This window comes from Babylonia areolata, chromosome 2 (assembly GCF_041734735.1).
Source record: "Babylonia areolata isolate BAREFJ2019XMU chromosome 2, ASM4173473v1, whole genome shotgun sequence".
NCBI classification, from domain to species: Eukaryota; Metazoa; Mollusca; class Gastropoda; order Neogastropoda; family Buccinidae; genus Babylonia; species Babylonia areolata.
This window is the reverse complement of record NC_134877.1, coordinates 61,010,147-61,036,125: the sequence shown is the minus strand read 5'-3', so window position 1 is coordinate 61,036,125 and position 25,979 is coordinate 61,010,147. Positions and strand designations below refer to the sequence as shown.

General features: G+C 40.9%; 1 protein-coding gene across 1 annotated transcript; it reads right to left on the bottom strand.

Moving 5' to 3' along the window:
- Positions 1 to 1,062: 1,062 nt before the first annotated feature.
- On the bottom strand, positions 1,063 to 22,954 carry LOC143275827 (tubulin monoglutamylase TTLL4-like). The gene is made up of 17 exons (XM_076580113.1): positions 21,967 to 22,954; positions 19,867 to 19,967; positions 18,130 to 18,390; positions 17,377 to 17,487; positions 16,808 to 16,881; positions 15,590 to 15,784; positions 14,960 to 15,042; positions 13,483 to 13,611; positions 12,055 to 12,177; positions 11,063 to 11,161; positions 9,858 to 9,992; positions 8,666 to 8,809; positions 7,547 to 7,658; positions 6,232 to 6,442; positions 5,287 to 5,360; positions 4,202 to 4,293; positions 1,063 to 1,988 (listed from the first exon to the last, which is right to left on the bottom strand). Exons 1-17 carry the CDS (start codon positions 22,911 to 22,913, stop codon positions 1,832 to 1,834), a joined length of 3,048 nt encoding a protein of 1,015 aa, XP_076436228.1. The 5' UTR covers positions 22,914 to 22,954; the 3' UTR covers positions 1,063 to 1,831.
- Positions 22,955 to 25,979: the final 3,025 nt, after the last annotated feature.

Genomic DNA, 25,979 nt, shown 5'->3' with positions numbered 1-25,979 from the left:
CCAGTATGCACACCCCCGAAAGCGGAGTTTTGCTGCCTACATGGCGGGGTAAAAACAGTCATACACGTAAAAGCCCACTCGTGTGCATACGAGTGAATGTGGGGGTTGCAGCCCACGACCGAAGAAGAAGAAGAAGAAGAAGAAGGAGAAGATAGGCAAAGGGGCTTTACACTCCTGGGGAAACAACAGACCACTGGTCTTCATATCGATTTTCCACAAGGTAACACCACTAACCCTGCAATGCTATGAAGAGAAAGCATGCTGTGACAAAGGGCGACCGAAGCAAAAATTAACGATAAAATGGACTGTGCAGTCAGACATCTTCGTTGCACACGCAGTCCATTTTCATTTGTTTATTGTTGTTCATACTCCAACCCACCACACAGGGCCATATCAGGACTGTCAAACCATACAAACGCTTAACCGCATCAACACAAAACAGTCACTTCTACAAAAAAGCACCAAGACAAATATACATAACATAGTTCATGATACATTATTCTAACCATTTAGCTCCAAAGGGCAAATAAGACAGGCCCTGTTAAGGAAGTCAGCCCTTCTGCTTAATTTATCATCCCCAGATTACAGAAAATCATAAAAAAGGGAAAAATACTTCAAAGCCAAATAAAAAAAATACATAAAAAAGGCCTATAGGCAATTATCACTGCAGAATAGAGACCTAATGCCCATCCCAGTTTCACTACCTAACTGCAAGAGCTAAACAACACAGAGAGTACAACATAGACTGCAGAAAAAAAGAAAAAAAATGTTAAGGTCTTGCTCAAAACAAAAAAAACAAAAAGGGGGGGAATGGACAAGGGCAAAAAAAGCAGACAACAGTAAAGGAAGAAAAAAAGGTAGAAATAATGAGAGCAACAGAAAAGAGTAAAATTTCTAGCACAGAATTTCCAGAAAGTGGGGATGCTATCTTTACTGAAAGACCCTCAGCATTGCCACAGGGGAACGCAGCATATCTAAAAAAAAAAAAAAAAAACCCAAAAAAACCACACCTCTGCTCATAGAAATTCAAATTCATAAATTATATACACTATTACAAACAAAAGGAGCAATTGAATAAATCAACTACATGAAGATATGTTTAAGGAAGAAAAAAAAAACATGACCAGTAACCATTCTGCTTTCTGACACAGCACGAGACATGAGCAGGTTATGCAAGCATGCTATACATCCACCAAGCCCTTCTCTCTCCATCTGCTTCACTTCAAAATTGTCACACATTCTGTTGTAAGTTAAGAGAACACATGCTCATGTTTACATTCATCCAAACTTCTGCAGACACAACGTGAAATGGCAACATCTGGTGAAGACAAAACATGGCTGAGGGAGTTTTGGTTCATAAATAGTGCAGGAATGATATACAAATATCAAAAACATACAAGGCACACAGTCTTACATATAAAAAAAACTTTTCACAATGCTTGCTGTATTCTTTCTTTTATCACAGCTACTTGTCAAAAAGTCCTGAGAATGTGTATCATATGAAAAATACCCGGACAACTGTTTGCAAGACTGTAACCACTCCAAAAAACCTGATGACAAAAGACAGTTAAATACCCTGATGACTTTTTGCAAGGCTGTTCCCCATCCCCACAAAAGAACGGAGGATGACTTGACAAGAAGACAGTTGAACCAATCAATAGAACCTCTTCGGACCCAGATCTCTTGGAGTCTTCATGACCGCAGAGGGCTGAGAGCGGCTACCGGCCACATGCCCGCCACGCATGATCGACTTGCGGCGATAGCGCTGGGAGGTCATGACAATGGGAGGCTCTGGGCTGTCTGGTTTCAGAGGAGGCAGGCGGATGGATAGTCACCTGGTCGGGTCCAGCACCCGGGCAGGTCGGGAGACAGGTGAGGAGGAGTTCAGGGCACTGAATGAGGACGAACTGCCACCTGGGAAGGAGGAGGAGCTAATGTGGGCATCCCCAACACCACTCTTCACTTTGGGCAATCGGGTCGTGGAAACGCTGAAACAAAGTCACGCACACACATCCTTCATCATCCTTCCCTTAGAAAAAGCAAAGAGAATAAAGGAAATAAAGCTGAAATGCATAAAAGGATGCACAAAAACATGCTTGCATAATTTGTTGCAGCCTCGCTTGAAAAAGCTCAATAATATAGGCAAAACAATCAAGCGACACAAGAAAAGGGGCTTGTATTAGGAATCTTTCCCTCCAAAAGGAACAAGAATAAAGGAAAAAGCTGAAACTCTTAAAGCAATGCAAGAAAAGTTGCCTGTATTATTTGTTGCAATACACAATCTCAGATTTATAAGTTTTAATCATGTTATAAAGCCTGACAATTTTTCTGCCTACACAAATGTATTTTTTCTTGTGAAGCTCACAGAACTCTTCACCACAGAGGACAGCATGTTGAAATGTTTAAGTGAAACTCAAAGAGCTGCTCACTATACTAAAGGAGTGCATACAGATTTGCTCTACATTATTCTACAGGAGTGCATATATATATAGAAAGGTTACAGTGAATCTCATAGAGCTCTACATTATACTACAGGAGTGCATATATAAAGGTTTCGCTCTGCACTAATCTGCAGAAGTGACAGGTGCAGTGGTCAAATGGTTTAGAGTGCAAGATTATCACCAAGTTTCCTGAGTTCGATCCCCGTTGCACCTGGTGGGTTAAGGGTGGAGATTTTCCAATCTCCCAGGTCAAACTATGTACAGACCTGCTAGTACCTGCACCCCATTCATGTGTATACGCATGCAGAAGATCAAATACGCAGGTTAAAGATCCTGTAATCCATGTCAGCGTTTGGTGTGTTATGGAAACAAGAACATACCCAGCATGCACATCCCAGAAAACGGAATATGGCTGCTTTCATGGCAGGGTAAATAAACAGATAAAGTGTTACAGGCTTGTGTGAGTGTGTGTGTGTGAGTGAAACCTGACTGAAGGAGACATGCAATGAACAATCAGTGCTCAATGGCTCTACCCAGGTAGGTAGCCTGTTGTGCAAACAACTTCTTCTTCTTCTGCGTTCGTGGGCTGCAACTCCCACGTTCACTCGCATGTACACGAGTGCGCTTTTACGTGTATGACTGTTTTTACTCCGTCATGTAGGCAGTCATACTCCGCTTTCGGGGGTGTGCATGCTGGGTATGTTCTTGCTTCCATGACCCACCGAACGCTGACATGGATTACAGGATCTTTAACGTGCGTATTTGATCTTCTGCATGCGTTTACACACGAAGGGGTTTCAAGCACTAGCAGGTCTGCACATATGTTGACCTGGGAGATCGTAAAAATCTCCACCCTTTACCCACCAGGCGCCGTCACCGTGATTTGAACCCAGGTCCCTCAGATTGAAAGTCCAACGCTTTAACCACTCGGCTATTGCGCCCGTCTGTGCAAAGAACAATGTGTTTGTAAAGCACCTGGAGCATGGTCTCTGACAGAGGATAGGTGCTATATGAATACCCATATCATCATACCAAAGGTTTCGCTCTACACTATACTACAGGAGAGCATAAAGAAAGGTTTCACTCTGCACTTAACTACGCTCTTCACTCTATGCTATACTACAGGAGTGCATACAGAAAGATTTCAGTAAAGCTCATAGAACTCTGCACTATATTACAATAGTGCATAAGAAAGGTTTCAATGAAGTTCACGCAACTCTACACTACAGGAGTGCATATAGAAAGGTTTCAGTGAAGCACACAGAACTCTACACTATACTGTATGAGTGCATATAGAAAGGTTTCCGTGAAGTTCATAGAACTCTACGCAACACTCTACAGGAGTGCATATAGAAAGGTTTCAGGGAGGTTTGTAGAACTGTGCATTATACAACAGGAAAGCAAGCAGGCCTCAGTGAAGTTCACAGAACTTTACAATATAATACAGTAGCGCACAGAAAATGGTTTCAATGAAATTCAGAGCTCTACACTATACTACAGGAGTGCTTAGAGGATGGTTTCAGAAAAGCTCACACAACTCTATACAACAGAAGCGCACTACAGAAACGCTTAATCATAATTACAATCATGTCCCCTCATAAGTAAACCGAAAGGCAAGACCAAACTTCTCTTTAACTCGATATTCCAAACTGACCGGTGAGACAGATTTCTCAATGCTCCCAACCCCTCCCCCGACACCTCTCCTGACAAAACCTGACCACCTACTCTCCACTGCTGCCTCTTCCCAAAAATTTCCTCACCTGCCCTTTTGACCATAGGCATCTTTTTTCAGTGGAGAGGGGTTTTTATCTCTGGCAGACAGTAGTGCCCCTGAAGAGTTGGGAGGACACCACTGTAACAAATATAAAGCAATTTTTTCTTCCTTTATGTTGTACACTGGGAAAAGTTTGTACAGATTTACACACACACACACACGCACGCAAGCACGCACGCACGCACGCACACACACACACACACCACACACACACAGATCAGTGCAATCATCTACCTAAGTAATCTGGCCTGTACCTGTCTGTGGTTCCATTCCTGCTCTGTTACGTGCATGAAGCAGAACAGAGTGGCCTGCACATGGATATGTGACCCCTCAAAAAAAAAAAACCACTTTATTTTTAAAAAACAACAACAAAAAAACACACATTCACCAGAATTGTGTCCCTGCTCCATATGACCTTCAGTGGTGATCTGGACACTAAGTCTCTCAAATGTGATGACAGAGGTCCCAAGTGCAGCAGGCGTTTAGCACATGTAAAAGAACCTACGACAACAATAATTCTCCCTGGCAAAATTCTGTAGTAAAATCCACTCTAACATATGTGTGTGTTGAGGTGACTGAAGCCCGACTGAATGACACAGGAAAGAAAAACGAGTGCCTGAAGGCAGCTGGCAGCTGGCTCCACCAATAAAAGGCAGCCTTTTCAGTTCATGACTGTAAAACACCTGCATCTTGGTCTTGACCAAAGACAGGTGCTAAATAAGCATCAATAATGATAATCATCGGTACAGATGGTCTCCAATGCAAGGCAGATTGGTCACTCTTTCTGGCAATGATCATATTCACTTAACAGGAACGTGACCCAAAGCTATTCTTTCCCTCATACCTTGTTCAGTATCATAGAATCCATCAGATCAGGATCCCCTGTCATAACTTTCCACAAGTAGGTGAACATGAAAAAAGACGTTCTTTCCTGTGTACAAATTTCAAAGTCATGGAATCCACTAAAACGAAAACCCACTGTCATAGGTTTCGATGTGTAGGTGAACAGATATGACCTGTGAGCATCACTGTCCATTCTTCAACACGCACGTCCTCAACCACCCAACTGACCTGATGATGGATATTGCTGGTTGGGTTCTCCAGATGTATCCCATCTTCACACGCGCTCTGCAGGACCGAGATGCCTGAAAAATCCATCATCTTCAGTGCTTTAACACTTTTCTTCACCTTCATGCAATCACAAAAGATCTCTTTTGAATAACAAATTGTTCAATAAAACATATGAATATCTAACAACTACTAGACTTTACTCAGTATGAACTTAATATGAAAGAAATTGAAAAGACTAGCTTAAAAAATAATTTAGTGGACTAAGTATTCAATCAGTTTGTGTTAACTCATTCTTTGTTATTCTAAACAGTGGTTCTAGGATGCTGCCATTCTGGGGAGGTCAGTAAGGTAAGTATGACAGGCTACACACGCACAGTCTTCATATCATTACATCCTTTTTCTGACAGAAACACCTAGCTATCCATGCAGACTCTACTTTCTGATCAAGTAACTCTACAAGTTCCTCCACCTTTTTACTTGCTGATAATGATCTTTTCCCACTGATCTCAATTACAGTTACACTCACCCTTGTCCCTATTTCCTATTTTTTGTGTGTGCGTGCTTGAAAAAATAGCCTCTCAGTCAAGGTTATGAAGTTCCAATGAATCAGCATCATAATTCACCCCATACTGTGATGTATGATATGTACTATGAGAGTTGTGTTGTGTGTCTTCTTGTGTGTGTTTATGAATGCATATTAGTGTCTGATTGTTTGGATGGATGTCTGAGCAAGGTTATGCACAGAAGAATTTCATTTCAGTGTATAAATGCACATTTTGCATTGGTTTTAAAATTGTAAAGCGCAAATGAGCCTGTTTTACATGGAAAGGAACTACATACATTTAATGATTATAATTATTATTATGATACCTCTAGCGTATGACAATAAAGGCAAATTATGTATCCTATATTCAGTACCGAGTCGCAAACAGCAACACCACTCACCTCTCTGCTCCATGCGGTGGTAGCGAGTGACCCACTGGTCGAGCAGCAAGTTGTAGTAGCGCGGCTGCTCGAAGTAGCGGAGGTACTTCTTGGTGTTGGGAGTGGGGAACACGCGTATGAAGCCCCCCTTCCGACTCTCCTCGTCAACAGACTCCGTCAAGATGCGCACATCATCTGGCGTCAGCGTGTCCAGAATTCCCTGCAAGACTTGCTGCAAAGCATGGAAGAGGAGTGTGAAAGGGCTCTCAGAGTACAATAACAGTAGTGAACGTGTATGGGTTTTTTTTTAGTGAGTGTGACTACATGTGATATTTGCAGAAATAGATGACTGACGTTTCCTTTTCCTTCAGCACACAGACAATGTATGCATGTTTTTCATCTGTACTACATGTGATGTCCTCAGGACATGTGGCCTCTCCAAGACCACCCTCCAGGAAACAGTTCAGGGGAAGAGGAGATGTGGAAGACAAAGAAAGAGGTGGACAGGTAACATCACGGAATGGACTGGAAAGAGCCGTGCCCAAACCCCGGCACTAACACAACCATCACAGAGAGAGGCTTGTGGTGCAGCATTCCACCACACTGTGCCTCTACAACCCTGAAGTGTTATGGAGGCAGCAATGTGATATCCACAGACATGATTTACTAAAGTATTGTTTTCCTTCAGCTCAGGAAACAAAAGGCAGGTCAACAATCCATATGTCTTACCTCACAGCAACTTAGCTTATGTGACACAGCTGAGGAAAATTCTGAAGAAAAATATTAAGGAACCCAAGTGAACAATGATGCTAAAGTAAAAGCAAAAGACTGAGTTCAACTAAATTTACAGATTTAAGAGCTCAACAGATAATAACTTTTTTTAACAGAACAGATTCAGAACTGGAGAGAAAAAATGGGATCAATGTGTTCTATATTTATATCACTGCTCTGGGAAAAAAACACAACTTTGTAAGATATCTTCTATACTTATAATATTACTGTTTTGAAAACAAAAATTTAACTCTCTCCATATGAACGGCGAAAGAGACGACGTTAACAGCGTTTCACCCCAATTACCACCATCAAAATACTGCAAGCAGAAGGCTCTCATACTGAAGAGGTGAATGTTGACAAAGAATGACACAATTCTGACGACGGAAGCTAAAGGTTGGGTCATTGAGACACCCACTGGACATCCAAGGGGTCTGTGTAGAGGAGAAGAGAGGACTGGCCGTACTGAGTGAGTTAAGAAGGAACAAAAGAATACAGGTTTACGTTCAGTAAGTTTTTTCATTTGTTCAGCGAACCAAACTAGTGCTGGGAACCCAAAGCTCACCTCATCTTGGTTCTTATGGCAGAAGTAGGCATGTTTAGCTCTCTCATCTGCTGACAGCTGGTTTGTGAACAGACGTTTATCGATGCAGTGATCCGTCGTAGGGATGTGGGTACTGGAATATATCAAAAGTAAAGTGTTAAATATTCACTTGTGAAAAACAGCCAGAAATGAATCAATATATGCAATGTACATTATGCACATTTATGCTGTTGAAAGACACTTTTTCAATTTCTAAGGACATCACACTTTCCCATTTCTACAGACAAGTAAAGCCGTTTAGCGCACGTAAAAGAACCCACGGCAACAAAAGGGTTGTCCCTGGCAAAATTCTGTAGAAAAATCCACTTCGATACGAAAAACAAATAAAACTGCACGCAGAAAAATATACAAAAAAATGGGTGGCACTGTAGCGTAGCAAACGCGCTCTCCCTGGGGAGAGCAGCCCGAATTTCACACACAGAAATCTGTTGTGATAAAAAGAAATGCAAATACAAATACAAATCTTGCATCAAAAGAGGCAGCTGAAAGATAGTAAGATTGTGTGATCTGTTTACTGTCTGTGAAAATAAACAGTCTAAATCTGAAATGTCTCTCATACTCAGAAGTGACACTACAGGCTCTACCAGTCTGCTCAGTCAAATAATTCCCGACAAAACCAAAGCCTTTTTTCTTTGGCTAGATCATCTGCTTCTGCTGGTTGAGCTATTTTCTTTTTTTCAAAGCCTTTTTTTCTTTTTCCTACAATTATTTTCTTGCAATACCTGGTGTGTAAACACTTATGCGCTTTTTTCCCTTTCATAGGCTTTCACTTCTATGTTCACTTGTATGCACAAGTGGGATTTTACATGTTTGACTGTTTTTATCCCCACCATGTAAGCACTTACACTCCTTTTCGGGGGAAAAAGTTTCTAAGATAATGTAATTCTCGAACAAGTGCCATTCTTAATTAAGGTTTTCATAAACAAACTTACACAACAGAAACTAACAAACAAGACAAATATGTCAAACCAAAGAACTGGCTGATCATGAATTTAAAAACAAAATACAAATTCTGTGAAAGACACCAACCAATGAAATCCAGCCTAAGAAACAGACCCCACAGATTGACGTGAATTTTACCTGAGGTCAGGAAGAGTGCCGACCAGAGGAGAGATGGTGTTAACGATGTCCGTCTTGTCAGGAATGCGGAACCCTGCCAGGTTCAGCATGTCCCGAACCAGCTGGCTCTTGATGCTAATGTCCAGGGGAGACGTGGAGTGGAGACTGCACACACACACACACACAGGTCCCCCGACCCATCAACACTGTGCTCACTGTTATCATATCACTGCTGCTGCAAGGAACAGATGTCACAGAGCAGCATCCACCTCATTCCAGTCTTAGACTGCTGAGCCACTTGCCCCCCTATCGTTGAGAACAGACTCATCTTAGGGTTCTGATGGACAGCCAAACTGCTAAAATACTGTACAGTTTCCTGACCAGTTTTGTGTGTTGTTTGTTACAAGGTTTAGGTTTTAGGTGGTTGCTTTTTCACTGGCAATCAATTTTTGCAGCCTTTGTTAAGAGTGTGCATTTGCACAAAGTAATACCACATCCTCTCCTGAATTCGACTGAGTATGTGAATGTGCATGTGTGGGTGTGCATGTGTGTTTGTGCATCACTGCATGCTTGTGTGCATCTCATTAAGCAGAAATCTAAACCATACACTATCTATTCCACATGTGACTGCACGCACATAGTTTGCAGGATCTCTCTTCCAATAGGAACACTTACATCTCATCTGAACTGACACAAATACTGTAAAGTTCCACACAAATTCAGTTAACAACAAAGAGTAACTTACTAGTCACATTAGCACAATTAGGAAATTTTCTATCTAAAATTACGTTTAAATAACATACTTACCGTGACCCAACTAGTGCAGACTCCGGCAGGGGTCTGACATTCCTGTCCTGTGCAAACTACTATCCGCCTATGCGGGGAAAACGAAACTACGGCCGATAACCTCCCGGAAGTAGGTAACCTCCCCTTTGTCCCACTGGCTAGCGCCCTCTTTTACTACAATTTAGAAATATTTTGCCACAAAAGAAATGAGACACACACACACACACACACACACACACACAGAGTTGATAGGGTTAAAACAAAAAGAACGTTAAAGGTTCCAGAGCCTATTACGGCCATCAGGGCACTGAATAAATATCCATTGTGTCTAGGGCTCGGCATAGAAGGGCGGGGCCCAACCCTCTCCTCTCAAAACAAAACACAGACAAAACAACACACACATGAATATGTAAGAAGCAGACTGTACCTGGGTGAAATGTTGACCTCCAAAATCCAAGGTCTCAGCTGGTCATCCAGGAGAATGTCAAAGCCAAACAGCTCGTGAACCGTGTAGCGACTGCGAACGTTGGCCTTAATCATGGTGTTGATAGGCCCGTCAGCACTGTATGCACAATGCAAAGCACTCATTAGTTTAAAAGGTCCCATAGTCTTTGACAGCCACTGAGGCAGTGAACTGATATCCACTGTGTCTAATGTTCGGCTTAGGAAGGCGGGGCCCAATCCTCTTCTTCCACCATTTTAACTTTCCCCAACCAAAGCCAGGTACCCACTCACACCTCGATAAAGTGAGGAAAATCAGAGAAAAGTGCCTTTCTACAGGAACGCAACACCATGCTGAAACAAGGCCTCAAACCCTGATCACTGGTAAGCACTGGATCACAATCCAACACCACACCAATTCTGCCACAGTGCTTCCAAATGGACTCTTAAAATCCCTCAACTTTCAGGTAACTTCTTGTAACAAAACCACACTGGGCTACATCATGGTACATACTCAACAAAGCATGATCTGATCAATTTCACTTCTGCGCACCACTTTGGACTCATTCTTTTAAACGTCATCATCGTTATCATTGATTCATCTGTTCTGTGGGTTTTTTTAAACAATATATTCATATATAAAAATATCATTTCTTTCATATATTTTTCAGTACTGAAAGCATAAGATGCAAAGTTCACTTCTTTTATATCCATCTGAAGACAAGAATAGTGAGAGTGAAGTACAAAAGCAAAATATACAAATTGTTGAGTTACACCACATACCTTACATAATGGAGGAGGGAGGGGAGGAAAGAAGATTTAGGACCACTCACCTGATGACTCATGATGACAATTTAAAGGAGAGAAGAAGACGACTGCTTATCTGATGAGAGTTGATGACAATTCAGAAAAGGACAAGAGGACTGTTCATCTGACGAGAGTCTTGATGACAACGTAAAAAAGGACAGAAGAGGACCACTCACCTGATGAGAGTCTTAGTGACAATGTAAAAAAGGACAGAAGAGGACCACTCACCTGATGAGAGTCTTAGTGACAATGTAAAAAAGGACAGAAGAGGACCACTCACCTGATGAGAGTCTTAGTGACAATGTAAAAAAGGACAGAAGAGGACCACTCACCTGATGAGAGTCTTAGTGACAATGTAAAAAAGGACAGAAGAGGACCACTCACCTGATGAGAGTCTTGATGACAATGTCCTTGATGCTCTCCCACAGGCGGCCAGTGTCCATCCCTTCCTTCTCCAGGTAATTCCACAGTGACTTCAGACTCCTGTGGTCAACATCAGCACAACGTATCACCATGTCTGCCATGGCGTCAACACTCACTCACCTCACACCACTGACTACCTGCCATCACTCAGTATGTAACCACATACAATTGGTCTTGCTCCAATGGATAAAATTCGAGTGTCCAGCATCAGTCGACGTTTTGTCACTGACTTGTTTCATATTCTCACTTAGATATAGTACTTAATCAGCTGACCAACTACTTAACTGAAAAAAACCCAAAACTACCAGACATAGTAGTTCGTCTGTCTGCAATGCACAGAGCTGGCAAGTATAGAAGTTGAGAGCAAATGCCACCAAACATGTCGAAAACAATATTAATATGGGGTCTGGATATGGATGGGGCCTGATATTCCAATCATACAGCTTCACTCCAAACTTGCCAAATTTCTGCAATGCCCAAAAAGCCCAAAGCGAGAAAGGCTGATAGCTAAACATATCAGTCACCATAAATGTGCATCTTCTTTCCATAACCAACATAATTCTTATGTTCCGTGATAGATCTGTCATGGTAGAATCTTTGTTCAAAAATCGTCTTTCATAGAACCAGTAACAGGTTAACACTTTCTATATCAATCACTATGCATGGCTGTCGCTTAGGAACTGAGGATGACAATACATTGTGTGATGATACATTGTGCCATAATGGGTGGACAAACATGTGGCTCCAGAGCCCAAAATCTGAATCACACAAGCAGTTACAGGCGGGCCATGGAACACTAGCAGGCAGGGCAGGGACAGCACAACATGTGCTACCCATCTCAAGCAGCTATGAGATGCTGGCAGTGGTCTCCCTCAGGGTTTAATGGAAGCCAAACTCTATGCATGCACAAGGAGACACACCCACAAAATACACACAGATACTGGTAAACTTACCATTTGTGTCCCTGACAACCAGAGTCGTCAGTGCTGGTCTGGTAGTCAACGTTGTGCTTGTTGATGCTGTAGTTGGTCAGGTGCATGAACTTGTTGTTCAGGTTTTTCATGGCTGACGAATACCTGCACAGCATGATCATATACTTGTTTTCCACAGATTTTTTGTTGTTTTTTTAAAGTTGTACTCTCATGATATATCCCCATATCAACCAGGCTGAATCTTCTTCTTCTTCTGCGTTCCTGTGCTGCAACTCCCACGTTCACTCGTATGTACACGAGTGGGCTTTTACATGTATGACCGTTTTACCCCACCATATAGGCAGCCTTACTCCGCTTTCAGAGGTGTGCATGCTGAGTATGTTCTTGTGTCCATAACCCACCGAACACTGATCTTCTGCTAGCGTATACACACGAAGGGGGTTCAGGCACTAGCAGGTCTGCACATATGTTGACCTGGGAGATCGGAAAAATTTCCACCCTTTACCCACCAGGCGCCGTCACCGAGATTCGAACCCAGGACTCTCAGATTGAAAGTCCAACACTCTATCCACTCAGCTATTGCGCCCGTCAACCATGATCATAGACACTGAACAAACAAAAAACAAAACATCAACAGAAACATCTCCTGAATTTAGCCACACGTCTAATCTGTGAGACTGAACATGTGTTTGTGTGCAGAGAACAAAGAATTTGTTTTGCATGTGAGAGAGAAAAAGTTGTGATTAGTTGCATAGCGACAAAATTGTATACTTGTGTGCAAAAAGAACAAAACAAGTACTTGCATGTGGAAGTAAGAAAGTGAATGTTTATATACACAAAGCACAAAGTGTAAGCTTAGCAAAAAGAGCATGGAAATCCATTCGGTGAGTGTCCTTGACTGAAGATGCACATCACAACGCTCTCTGCTCAGACTGAACTGAGTTTGCCGCAACATTTTTTTTCCAAAATATATTCTGCAAGTGCATTTCAAAATATCAACTGTCAGCAACTTTACAGGTTTACTAAATCCTTTAAGGACTATCATTTATTGACAGTTTTCAGAATCACTTCTGTCTTGTGAAACCTTTTGTCTGAGCCTTTATGGGTTTTTCATAAAATTTGGTGCAACTGACACTTCTCTTAAGTATGAGTTTCTTCTTTATGTTTTCTTGGCGGATTTCTAATATCCAGGCTATTAATCAAGATCAAGACGCAGGACACAACATAAGACAAAAGGAGAAATGAACAACTCCAATATGTACAGTTCTAATTATTTCTTTTGAAAAGGGACCTGAAAAACAGCAGCTGCAAATGCTAAACTAGGCACAGAGCAGAACAGGCAAACAGAATGAATGATGTGGATGGATTTTAAAGCACAGAACTGATGCTTTGTGAACCCAGCTCTGAACCCCCCCACTGCCACCACATGATACTTATCCAAGTCCTTACTTGCAGGAGGCAAATCGGGCCAGACCATCCTCATAGATGTAGGCTCTCAAGGGATCATAGGAGGTGACGTACACGTAGACACGCATGTCAAACTTGCTGTCGTTGATCAACAGTGGCTTTGACAGATACCTGCATCAGTAACAAACTGCTGTGAAAAGTCTGACATATGTGGTGTATTGGAAACAGTAAAAGCAGACAACAGGACCAGTTTCAAACACAGTAATAAGACAGATGAGACAATTTTAAAAAAAAGTGTCCAAAAAGGACAAAAAAAAAAACATTAAAAGAAATGTCTTCCATTCCTTTAACTTCATCTTACATCAATTATGTGTACATATCTGCACAGGAGACACACATTCAAAGTAGGCAATAAATTTTTTATATATATATATATATATATATATATATTATAAAAGACATGATGATATTACAGCACAAGTAACAAAGGTAACAAAAGTATGTAATTTTGTTTCAGAATAAAAACAACAATAAATATCATTATTTTTTAAAGGAAATTTTCTATCTAAAATTACGTTTAAATAACATACTTACCGTGACCCAACTCGTGCAGTCTCCGGCAGGGGTCTGACATTCCTGTCCTGTGCAAACTACTATCCGCCTGTGCAGAGAAAACAAAAGCAACTACGGCCGATAACCTCCCGGAAGTAGGTAACCTCCCCTTTGTCCCGCTGGCTAGTGCCCTCTTTTTCCGGCAGCCATCATGACTCCTGTTCCTGTGCTCTTCATACGGCTAAGTTTTTTTTCGTATTTTCTGTCTGTCTGTCGATTCTCTGGCGTTCTTGTTTTTTGTCAAATTATGTCTCCAACCAGGTCACATAATTATGTAGCTCGATTGGGCGATCGCACTAAAATTAAGGTGCGATCGCAATCGATTCACTGACACTCTGGGCCCTCTACTCCTGGCCCTCTCAACAACGCCAACCCGCCGTCTCCTTCACTTCCTCTGCTCACTCTGGTCGACTCCAGACCTCCACCACCTCCTACACCTCCTCTGATGACTTCTAGAGGTTTGCTGCCACACACTCAGGTCAGTGTTGCCTTTAATGTCGTTTTTATCGATCCGCGAACGCACTCGACACGATCTGCATTTTCTCGGCCCTCCCAGTCGGCAGTGTACGAGTCGACCTCCTCTATCTCTTTACCCATACCCACAGTTGCACCAATGGAATGTTCCACAATCCCTTTGGGGAAACAACACCACAAAAAAAAAAAAAAAAAAAAAATGCTTGCTTTGGATCCGCACGCTAGACTGGACCCTATGTGCTATGTTGTGGTGGCGGCCGTGACATCGGATCACGTGACCCCCCACGCGGCATGCCTTGACCGTCTCGGATCTAATGTACTAGTTGGGTCACGGTTAAGTATGTGTAATTAAAAATACATTGATAGTAAATGAATAAATGCATAGATAAATAAATAAAAGAAACAAACAAGTATCAAATTTTTCTTCACTCACTTCTGCACAATGACAGGACGTCTGCGAGGGATCTGACTCCATTTGCTGATGACTTTGATCCCCAGGCCACGCGCCGAGGCTGGCTGTAAAACAGTTTTCTTCATACAGTCTTCAAGGAAAGTTTCTGTCATCATATCCAATACTGGGCAACTATCTTAATTATTTTATAAAAATAAATAATAAAAACTAAAAAAATAATAATAATGGATAAAAAGGATAAAATAATACATTATATATCTGTAGCTTTAAGCTTGTTGCATATATTTGTATTCAATGAAAGAAATCATGACAAAAGTGTTGCCTGATCTAAAAGATAAGCGCTGAATCATTCCTTTGGCCAAGGCTCTCGACGCCATCTTGTCAGGTTTACGCTCTGTCTCATCTTACGCTTTCTTTGGCTATCAAGCATGTTCATTTGGCCTTATTTTGCTGCCAGCGGCTTGACTTTATTGTATTCTTACCTTTTGTGTTTCGCCATAGTGCCGCACCACCTTTTCTTCTTTTTCTTAATATAGATTTTGTGAGAGAATCACTACAAACAAAATCAACATCAAAAAGAAAAGAAAAATGGTCAACCAAAATCATAAGTCGCTACCGACGCTCAATGGTTCTACATTTTCACATACTTACCGGTTTGATAATCCATTTCTGCCGAGAGTTGGAGTCTTCCCAGGTTCTTTTCAGGTGCTTCATGTCCTGAGGAAGAATGTAGGTGCGGGGAAAGAAGCCAAACTCCTTCTTGCCAAAGCTGACCTGCATCCGGGAAAGGTTGCGCCACAGGCGATCCTTGCGACCAAGTTGAAACGACCCCGGAAAGTGATTCAACTGCAAAGGGTGGCAGGTAACATGTTAACATGTTTTGTGAGCCTGAAGAAATAACAGTCCTAGTTTGCAAACTGGAGTAAAAAAAATTTTTAAACCATCTTTTTTTTTCAAAAATCGATGTCAACTACCACTCTCCCCCAGAGATGTATATCTTAGCCCTCAGCAGCACACAAATGTTTCCAGTAACAGGGTTCCCACAGACAAGACCTAACAAATTCCGTACTTTTTCCAGACCAGACTGGAAATTTTCCATACCAAACACAAGCTAAACTGGAAAAAAAAAATTGTCTTCTACACAGCTAATAACATCAGGGAATACCCCAGTATCTTTCTTTTTCTTTTTTTTTCTGTTTGTTGTTGGTGTTTTGTTTTGTTTTTTCTAATTCTTCTTCTTCGTCGTGGGCTGCAACTCCAGTACACAAGTGGTTTTCTACATGTAGGACCATTTTTACCCCGCCATGTAGGCAGCCATACTCAGTTTTCAGTGGTGGTCTTTTCAAATTCATTAAGCACTTTGTTGAATAGTACTGGTCGAGAGTTTTATAAAAATTCTTCACCAACATGTTCCATATCTAACAAAGCACCAGTAATAATTCAGCAAGATCATAAAATGCAACCTGGTGTGAACAGGAGTACTGTATTTCTTGGAGTCTGCCGTGGCAGAACCAGGGCAATGGATTTGTGATGCAGTGTTCATCACTGATCTGTGATCAGGGTTTGTTGTCAACACCATGCCCAAACATGGCCTTGAACCCTGAACAGTTGTGTCCTTGGGAAAGGTGTTTTATCTTCCTCACTCCACCTGGTCTCAATGGGCACGTGACTTCTGTCAGGGAAGGTGTAAAATAATTCAAAAAATTTAAATGGTGGTAGGAGATAACTGGGCCCCACCTTCCAATGCTGAGCCATAGAAACACTTCAAACAGTGAATATGCATTCAAAGAATATGAACATAAGGCTACAGGACTTTTAAAACCTTTTTTTAACATGTATTTCTAAACAACAGCATTCATTCCTACAAACCTTCTGATACTCTCGTATAGCTTTGAACCCAGCCGCCTTCATGTGTTTTCCAAAGCATCCCATCCAGTCATTTCCTGAACAAAAACAGAAAGGTTGTCCAGTAGAGAATACATACAATTTAAACACATCTGTCACTATTGACACAGTATCCTATTCTATACCATACAGACAAAAGCCCATGTAATGCCTTTGTGTGCGTGTGCATGTGTGTGTGTAGGGGAGCGGGGGGGGGGGTTGGTTGAGGGGTGAGGAAGATGCGAATGTGTGTGCATATGAGTGGGCTTGTGTGTATACATATACATGTACAAGACTGCTCCCCCCCCACCCCCCACCTCCCACACCTCCCAATTTCCATGCTTAAACCTATGGGAAAATGAAGCTTCAAAACCATTAAGTCATAAATAAATTCAATCAGCAATTGAGCAAAATATACCATCACACCAATTTAACTATTAACAAATATATAAAAATATATAACAGCATAATACACAATTACAAATAACAATAACACACATAACAAGCAGTATATGAAGAACAGCACAAACTGAAGCAGTGTATCAGAAACTCACTTTTGGTGATTCTGAAGTTGTTTCTCCTCAGTACTGCCTTGATAACGTTGGGTGTGATGGGACTCATGCGCCACTTTAACATCTTACGAATATCCCATGGTAGCTCCTCCACTGCAATAAACAACATTTTCAGTAACTGAATACATATTACATTTACTGCTAACTACCTGTAGCAACGAGACATACAATTAACAAACTGTATATCCCTCAGAGTGAAAGCACAAGAAGTTTTTCAATATTTCACATTTTATACATATATATATATATATGTATATACACACACACACACACACACACACACACACACACATATATATATATATCATATTTACCTATCTATCTATATATATTACGAACTGTTCTGAACATCAAGAACCCAGGAAAATATTTTCTGAAAGATGGGCGATGGATCAAAATTACATCACTGACAGGGTGAGGGTATTTCTGTGGAGGAAGTAAAGACTAATCCACTCCATCTTCTTTGAAAATGAAATAGACCATAAAACAGTCTTCCATCACAAACAAAAATTACATTTTTTTCCAGTTCACAAAACAACAACAAAAGCTTATCGAAATTCACACCATTCCATTTGAGGAGATTATGAAAGTCTCCAAGCACAAAAAAAACCAACAAAAACCAGTTATACTACTTTCCAGTACACCAACAGAAAGACAAATCCACTCCCTTCCATTTGACTTTAATTTGAGATGATGAAACAGTTATCCACAGCACAAAGAAGAACACAATCATACCTTTGTCCAGTAAACCAGCAAAGTTGACCGTTGGTGGAATTGTAGCAAACAGACTGCGACGTAGGGCCGGCTGAACAACCATTTCCCCTGACGACGTCAGAGGACGTGTCGTGGATACAGAGCGTTCCTCCCCAGGAACAGTGGATCGACCGCAGGATGACTGAGTGGTGGACGGGCGACTGGTGGCAGACGGAAGATGTACAGTGGAGGAGGACTCATGTGACATGGAGCTGCTGACACTGTAGCCATCGGAATCATCCACTGGAAACATATAGACACACACCCCCAAAAATAACAACCACAGTAAAATCATAGTCCCCTGGAAACACACACACCCACCTCAAAAAATAACCACAGCAACGTTATCAACCACAGCAATACTGAGTTAGATTCTGCATATTGTATCAAAATCAATGAGCATTTTACTTGGCTCAAACTCATATCAGAGTCACCAAAAATACACACACACACACACACACACATAACTTGCACCCAAGTGGGAAGTGGTGGATGAAGGTGCAGGTAAACTATCCTGTATTTACAGATACAATAAAAAAAAAATTCCCAGTTAACTCTAAAAGTGAATCAATCCAGCAAGTCCATACATCTATCAGTTTAGTATACATTTTCATACACTGAAAATAGGTTTAAATAGGATACCTTGGAAAAAAATGTCAGACCTTTTTTTTCTGCAGTAGATTATATGTTTTGCAGCAAATTATATGTTAAGTTAAGGAATTAGACAAAGCATGTGATATGTAATAAATATAACAACACACAGGAGTCACAATTATTGCAGAATTCTGCATAAATATTAAATATTGCATTTTCACGACAGAGTATGCATTTTCAGAAACAGCCTGCAGCACAAGGGCACAATATGAGATGACTATCTTGGCACTGACAGTTTGACTGAACAGCCAGATCGCCAATTTCCTCCAGCAGATCTTGACATTGTGTCATCTCACCAACATTTTTGACAACAGGTATCGAGTCGGAACAGACACTGTCAATTTCAGATAAGACAACATTGCTTTATCAGAAAACAGAATCCACACTCCTGTTGGCAGTAACGCAGCTCTGATCAATTGGCATCAACTGAAAACCTCCATTCCAACGATTCTGTGCATCACTGAGGGGGCTTATCGATCTTCTGTTACAACAAGACTGTCAGCACACAATTTTGGATCACTGTGACGACTTCCCCAATTTTTCAATACCAGCAAACAATATATATATATGACTATAAAGCACTGGCCTTGCCCATCAGCAGTGCGCTGTGTGAGTGAGGCTTCAACATCCAGAACAGAATCCAAACTGCTGAGAGTCTGTGCTTTGCTAACAGTTGTGAGGACAATGAAATGACATTATTAATGAAGGCACCCCATTTTGCTTCTCCAGCAGTCGACCAATCAATGAACAGATCCTCAGGAAGTTTCACGGCAGCAGAGGGAGAGAAGGCGAAAACATTTTTGAATGGATGATGTCAGGCCAATCTGTTTTCAATATGTCCATGTTTAGGCCTGTTTCTCATCAACATATTTCTGGGGTATGATGTATTTTTCTGCAAGCACAGTGTCCCTGAACACAAATGGCAAAAAGCATTGCAATCACATTTCTGTATGTTAACTAATGGCAGTATAATACAATACTTCATTATCTACACCAGTAATGCAGAATATTGGCACCTGTGTGTTTTAATATAAATATTACTCAGAAATATCATCATAAGCATACCTTCATCATTTTGGCAATCATCATTGATATCATCAATACCATCATCATCGTCACCAAGTTCATCAATGTCGCTTGCTTCTCCATCTCCTGGAAGTCTTTCCCTGGACAAATAAATCACCTTATGTTAACATCATTATGCAGTACAACAATATTCTATTATTTTAGTGCTAAAAGTAAAACACATAAATATCAAATTCCATTCTTTTCTGTGTATTATTGAGCTGCAACTCCCAGTCCCATGTTCAGTCAAACATCTACAGGTGTTGATGTCTAGGAACTTGTACAAATGAGCTTTTATGTATATGACTGTTCTAACCCACCATGTAAATAGACATTCATACTTTGTTTTAAGGAGCATGCATATTGGGTATGTTTGTGTTTTAACAACACACCAAGCACTGATATGGATTTAGCCAAAGGCTTGTTTCTTGAGCATATATGATCCAAATGCCTATGTACACACAAAGAGGGTTTAGCACCATCAGGCCAGCACACATGTTGACCAGGGAGATCAGGAAAATCTTCACCCTTAAGGCCAGACACGGTAGTACAAAAACATATGAAATAAACTCGAAGTTTATGGCTTTCTGTGACATGGTATGCAAAGATATTGGACTAAACATGTCTAAAAAGGTCATTTTCTGCAATTTATCATGACGGTTTCCATGGAAACAAATCCAAAATGGCCAACAAACAAAAAAATTAAAAGCTTATAACTTCGATACCTTTATAGATATGTTATTTCTGTTTGTTTTATTTGATTTATTTGTATTTGTTCTTTATTATAGTGCAGTGGTATTTTGGAATTTGAATAAATACATTTATTATTATTTTTTTGTTGAAATGTGTATAAATTCCTTGACATAATTTTTTTTCAAATGACTGTATATTCATTCCTTTAATAGTACTATACAACCCACTGCACTATAATAAAGATGAATACACAAAGAAAGAAAGTACCAAGTTTGAACATGCTATCTTTTAAAGTTTTTGAGCATTAGCATTTTGAAAAATCATATTACGAGGACAAAACACAAAACTGAGAAAACAGGAAAAGAAGGAGATCTATCATCTATGTGCTTGGTACTCACAAGAAATCACACATGTTGATGCTGTTTGAAGCTTTATTTAAGTGAATATAGTACCCAGGTGAAACGGACTATAAAGATTAGATGTTGAAGAAGCAAATTATGCGAAAAAACGAAAATCACAAAAAAATAATGTTTTTGGTCAAAATTTCACTACCGTGTCTGGCCTTAACCCACCAGATGCTGATACCAGGATTGAACTGAGGACCCTAACTTACACCTGAAACTGAAATTCAAATGCTCTAGTCACTCAGCTATTGCATCTGTCATCATGGCATCACATGAGAATACAGGTGTTAAAGTCCTGATCCATTCTTCTGGAGTAAAAAATAAATACATCAATAAAAATAAAGGTAATGGTAATAATTTAATAAAGTTTAAAATCAAAATAACTGACAATTTTTAAAGTGTAATGTCTAATGACATAAAATTAGAATTTCTGCACTATTGTACAATGGCTTACACAAACACACAATGTAGGCTCAATATATACAGGGCTGCAAGGGATGCTGGACAGCCAATACTATAGGCTGGACACTGTCCGCTGGACCCAGCTGCCCCTCACGAGCAGCCCTGCTCGCTAGCAGCCCATCGCAAAGTTTTCCCTTGTTATAAAAGCTTGGTAGAAGACAGAGTATTGCAAATACCCATATGTGTAAGCCACTGCACTCGTATGGTGCAGAAATCACAGTTCTGTTACCATTCAAATCATTGCTGTAACTTCTAACAAGAGAAGGGATAGGCCACGGAAAACTCAATTTTCCATTTTGCTATACATAACTTGTAGTGGTACCTTATTTCAAAATGAATCATTCATTTTATTGGATGAGACTGAGAGGGGTGGAATATAATGCCAACAGTATGCAACCTCACAACAACAAACTCAGCAAACACTATCCACGAAAGGACAAAATCCTCATTTTTAACCATAATCTGACGGAATTCAACTCCTTAAACTGCGTCAAAAAGAAACACCACCAAGTCTAATACTGTACATGTATACAATACTCACCCTGATGGCAGAGAGACATCATCTTCTTCTTCTTCTTCTGGACCATTTACACTGGTTGTAGCTGTCAAGGACTTCTCATCGCCTAGCACACCCATCCGTTTGGAAGGGGCACCGTCACCATGTGGTCGGTGCTCCAGCATCACTGGCACCGCTTTCTTGCTCCCCTGAGTGCTGGCCTCCAGCAGGTTCTTCTTGTAGTGCACAGCGCCTGAAAGGGGTTTGGCAGTGGGCATTTTGCGCAGCATGCCCATTCTGGTGTTGAGCAGAGAACTGGCTGTCAAGTTGTGAAGAGGCAAACCACTTTCCTCCACACCTGCCATGCTGCTGATGTCCCCCAACACTGGCATCGGCTCCACCTGACTGTTGCTTACTGACCTGCCATGGTGGACTTTCATAGTTTCTGGTCGTGAGTGAGCTGAGTTGAAAGATGCAGAGACACTTAGAGGTTTAGTTACTCTACCAGTCATGTCTGATCTTAGCTTTTTGTTGCAACCTATATTTTCTGAGCTTTGTACAAAGTGACCTGAACTGGAGTCACCATCTCCATCATTACCAAGAGGGATGGCAATGTCAGTGTGGCTGGAGCTGGTTGCTAGGTATCCATTTGCAGGTCGTCTTTCTTTGGCACACAAGTCCTTTGGTCGAGGAGGAAGTCCAGGACCAAATGCATCTGAAGGCCCACCAAATCCAGCACCAATTTTGTAGCCAGGACTCTTGTCTGGATTATACTGCCCTCTACCTTTTCCTTGTCCATATGGTTCATTCAGTTCACTGGCACTCTGGCTTAGAGTAGAGTGCTCCCGTTTCTGTGGGGTTATCTTTGATGAAATACAGTCATATTGCACTCCATTGTGTGGCTGTAAGAAAGAACTGAACTGTACACCTGAATCTGAGGTATTTTCTCTGTGGTTCTTGCGCATGTCGCTACAGGGTGATACCACAGACATTCCTGCACCCACTCTGTGCAGCCGGAAATGGCGATGGCGATGACTTGGGGGATAATCCCTGATCACTTCTTTGGCACTCAAAGGACGACTGAAAGCATCCCCCTCACCACTAACTGAGCTGTAGCTGGAATGTACTGACCTGTTGTGAACCCTTCTCTGGCTGGTCAAAGAGCCACCACTCAGAGAGGCGTTACGAACCAAGTACCTTGTGGGAGATGCTGCTGACCCTGGATGGCTGCGGCTGTCAGACCGAACAATGGCTTCACCCTGGTTGTAGTACTGCACTGGTTTGTCATCATATTTTAGAATTGGTTTGTCTGCAGGCTGCCGTCGGGGCAAATGTTTCTTCATAGATAAGTTAGATGTCTCATCAACAATGCTATGTATATGCCCTAATTGTGTCAGCTCTTTCATAGTATGTTTACTTTCTTTTGTATCATCTCAGCATTATGTACATTCTCCACTTGTGTACTGATTGTAGTTATATGTGCATGATCAAAACAATGTTCTTCAAGTTCTTTTCCAATCAGCATCTGAAAAATAAAAAAATTAAAAAAAGAAATAAGCATTCCTTTCAACAAAAACTGCTTTTTATCTTTTGGCAATCACTAAAATCAAATCACTAACATTTACATAGCCACACACACTTTCAGGCTAGTTCTGTAACAGATCAAGCCTGTATCCAATACTGAAAGGTTCTATCAATTAATGACACACCACGGGATACCTTGTACTGCTCCAAGTCACTTTCAGACTGGTGATGTTCAGCAGTGCCTGACATAATGGTATTGGTTGGCCCTACTAACCTAAGTCACCTGCTGATCAATTAACATGAAAATATTGCTTAAGCATTTCCATCTCAATTGCATCTTTAGCAGCAGTTCAAATATCATCTCTTCAGGTTGGTCACATAATTGCTGTTAACTTCCTTTCCAAATGGTGACTGCCTTGCAGGTTTTCCTAAGCGATTTCTTGTTAAGTTAGGGGGTGGGTTTTGATGCAGTTTTTGTCTTTTGTAAAGAAAAAAGTTATTCAGCACAACATGATGGTCAGGATGTACAGTGCTGAATTTTAGCACTGTGTTTGGTTTGCCGCACAATGACAACAATAATAGCAATGACAAAAATGGGGTAGAAAACAGAATTGTTGGTGATTATTAATTAATGCAAATGATACTGATAATTCTTATGATTACATCCTTCCAAGCATTTCAACAAGCTGGGGCATGATCATGTTGGAATAGACAAAACAACTCACCTGTACTTCAGTTTGATGCTTTCATTTGGGGTATTCATTTACTGAAAGTCTGACCCCCATCAGGCCATCCCCACCATCACCACCCACCACCCCAATGAAGGCTTCCACCTTAAATATTTTGTTGTTGTGTGTGTGTGTGTGTGTGTGTGTGTGTGTGTGTGTGTGTGTGCGCGCGCGCGCGCGTATGTGTATGAGTGTGTGTGTCACTGTGTGTGTGAATCACTTGAGTGTGTGTGTGTGTGTGTAACATTTTTTTTAATTTGTAAATAATATTGTATAAGCTATAATTCTAATACTACAGAAATAGGCTGGTAGGCATGGGTGTGTATAACAACAAGTGTAGGAAAACAACTTATTGTGCTCGATCGTTTTGTCAGATGCATTAATATGTATTTTTTCGCCGCTGCTGTGGGTCATTTCACGGAGATGTGACCCTTACTGAACTTTCATATCGGATATTGTGCATATGGCGACCAAACTCAGCACGTGTCCACGTGTGAAAAATTGGATTGAGGGGAACAGGAAAGATAGTAACTGTGTGATAAAGTCGGTGAGAATGAGACGCTGAGAGACAGATCTAGTCAAACAGACAAAAAATGAAAAAGCGACATTGTAAACAAGGAATGTGGTCAGCGCACTGAGTATGACTGACCAATCTCCCTGCCCACAGGTAGTGAAGAGTTTGACACGACTGCAATCTTGCCTCATGTCGAGAAAGAAAACGCCAAGTCCGTGAAATATGTGAAAGAGACAGTACTGCACTGAAACAATAATTTAACCTGTTCTACATACCTGCTTCCACTGTATTTCCTCTTTCGAAACTCTCTGATCACGCTCAAAGTAACCTCACGTAAACTTTCAGCTGACCGAAAACACACGACAGATGCTTAGCTACACAAAAGGTCAGTGAAGCATGAGGCCAATAGAATTCGGACTTGCTGTCAAACCAATCACGTGCCGTCTTACAGATCACGTTCTCCAAATGTTTCCCGCCAAATGAAAACTTGACAAGATATAAAAGAGTTTCTAAGGGGACGCAAATCAAAAACTTGAACACGCGTTTTCATCCTTGCATTTACTTGTGACAGAAAATAAATAAATAAATAAATGGGACTGTAAAAAGGTAGAGAGGTAGAATTCTTTTAAAAAGACAATTAAGAATGAAATCCGTGCTAAAAGAAACAAAACGAAACGGCTCATCTTATAGTTTCAGTCTCAGTTACAACGGAGGCAGAGTCAAAGATTATCAAACACCATTCAGTCAACATAGATAATATAAAATAAATAAAGTGAATTATGAAAATATTATAATAATGATAATAATAATAATAATACGTAGGGGGAATTCCCGACACACAGACTGGCGATTGCAGAAACAGAATGGAACATTACCACACAAAAAAAGTTGAAGAAAACTGAGACAACCGTGACTGAACTGAAAAGGAACTAAATGAATAGATAAATAAACATAATAATAAAGATACGCAGAAAGAGTTTTACTTATGCATTCGGTGCCCACAAACGCCTCGAACATCCTCTGCATCAGTCATGAGCGTAGCCAGTATTTTCACGGTTTTTTGTTAAGACCCGGGGTAAGCCACGGTCTGCTCCCCGCCGGGCCGCACTGAGTCCATTCCAACGCAGTTTGCTTCCTTATCATATATTCCTTTTGAACATCCGTGATTGCAAGATTATTTATTCTTTCTTTCTTTTTCTGAAAGCCGAGCTGCAAGTTTAAATTATGTTCATCATTTCTTTTTAGCTGACAAGCTATATGCTCAAGTCAGTTTCCGTATCCAGTACAAAAAC

Coding starts and splice junctions, on each gene's coding strand:
- LOC143275827 (XM_076580113.1), bottom strand. CDS start 22,913: ATGTCTGTGGTATCACCCTGTAGCGACATGCGCAAGAACCACAGAGAA. Junction 9,993..11,062: donor GTCATCAAGACTCTCATCAG/GTGAGTGGTCCT, acceptor TTGTGCATACAG/TGCTGACGGGCCTATCAACA. Junction 8,810..9,857: donor GAGGTCAACATTTCACCCAG/GTACAGTCTGCT, acceptor GTGTGTGTGCAG/TCTCCACTCCACGTCTCCCC.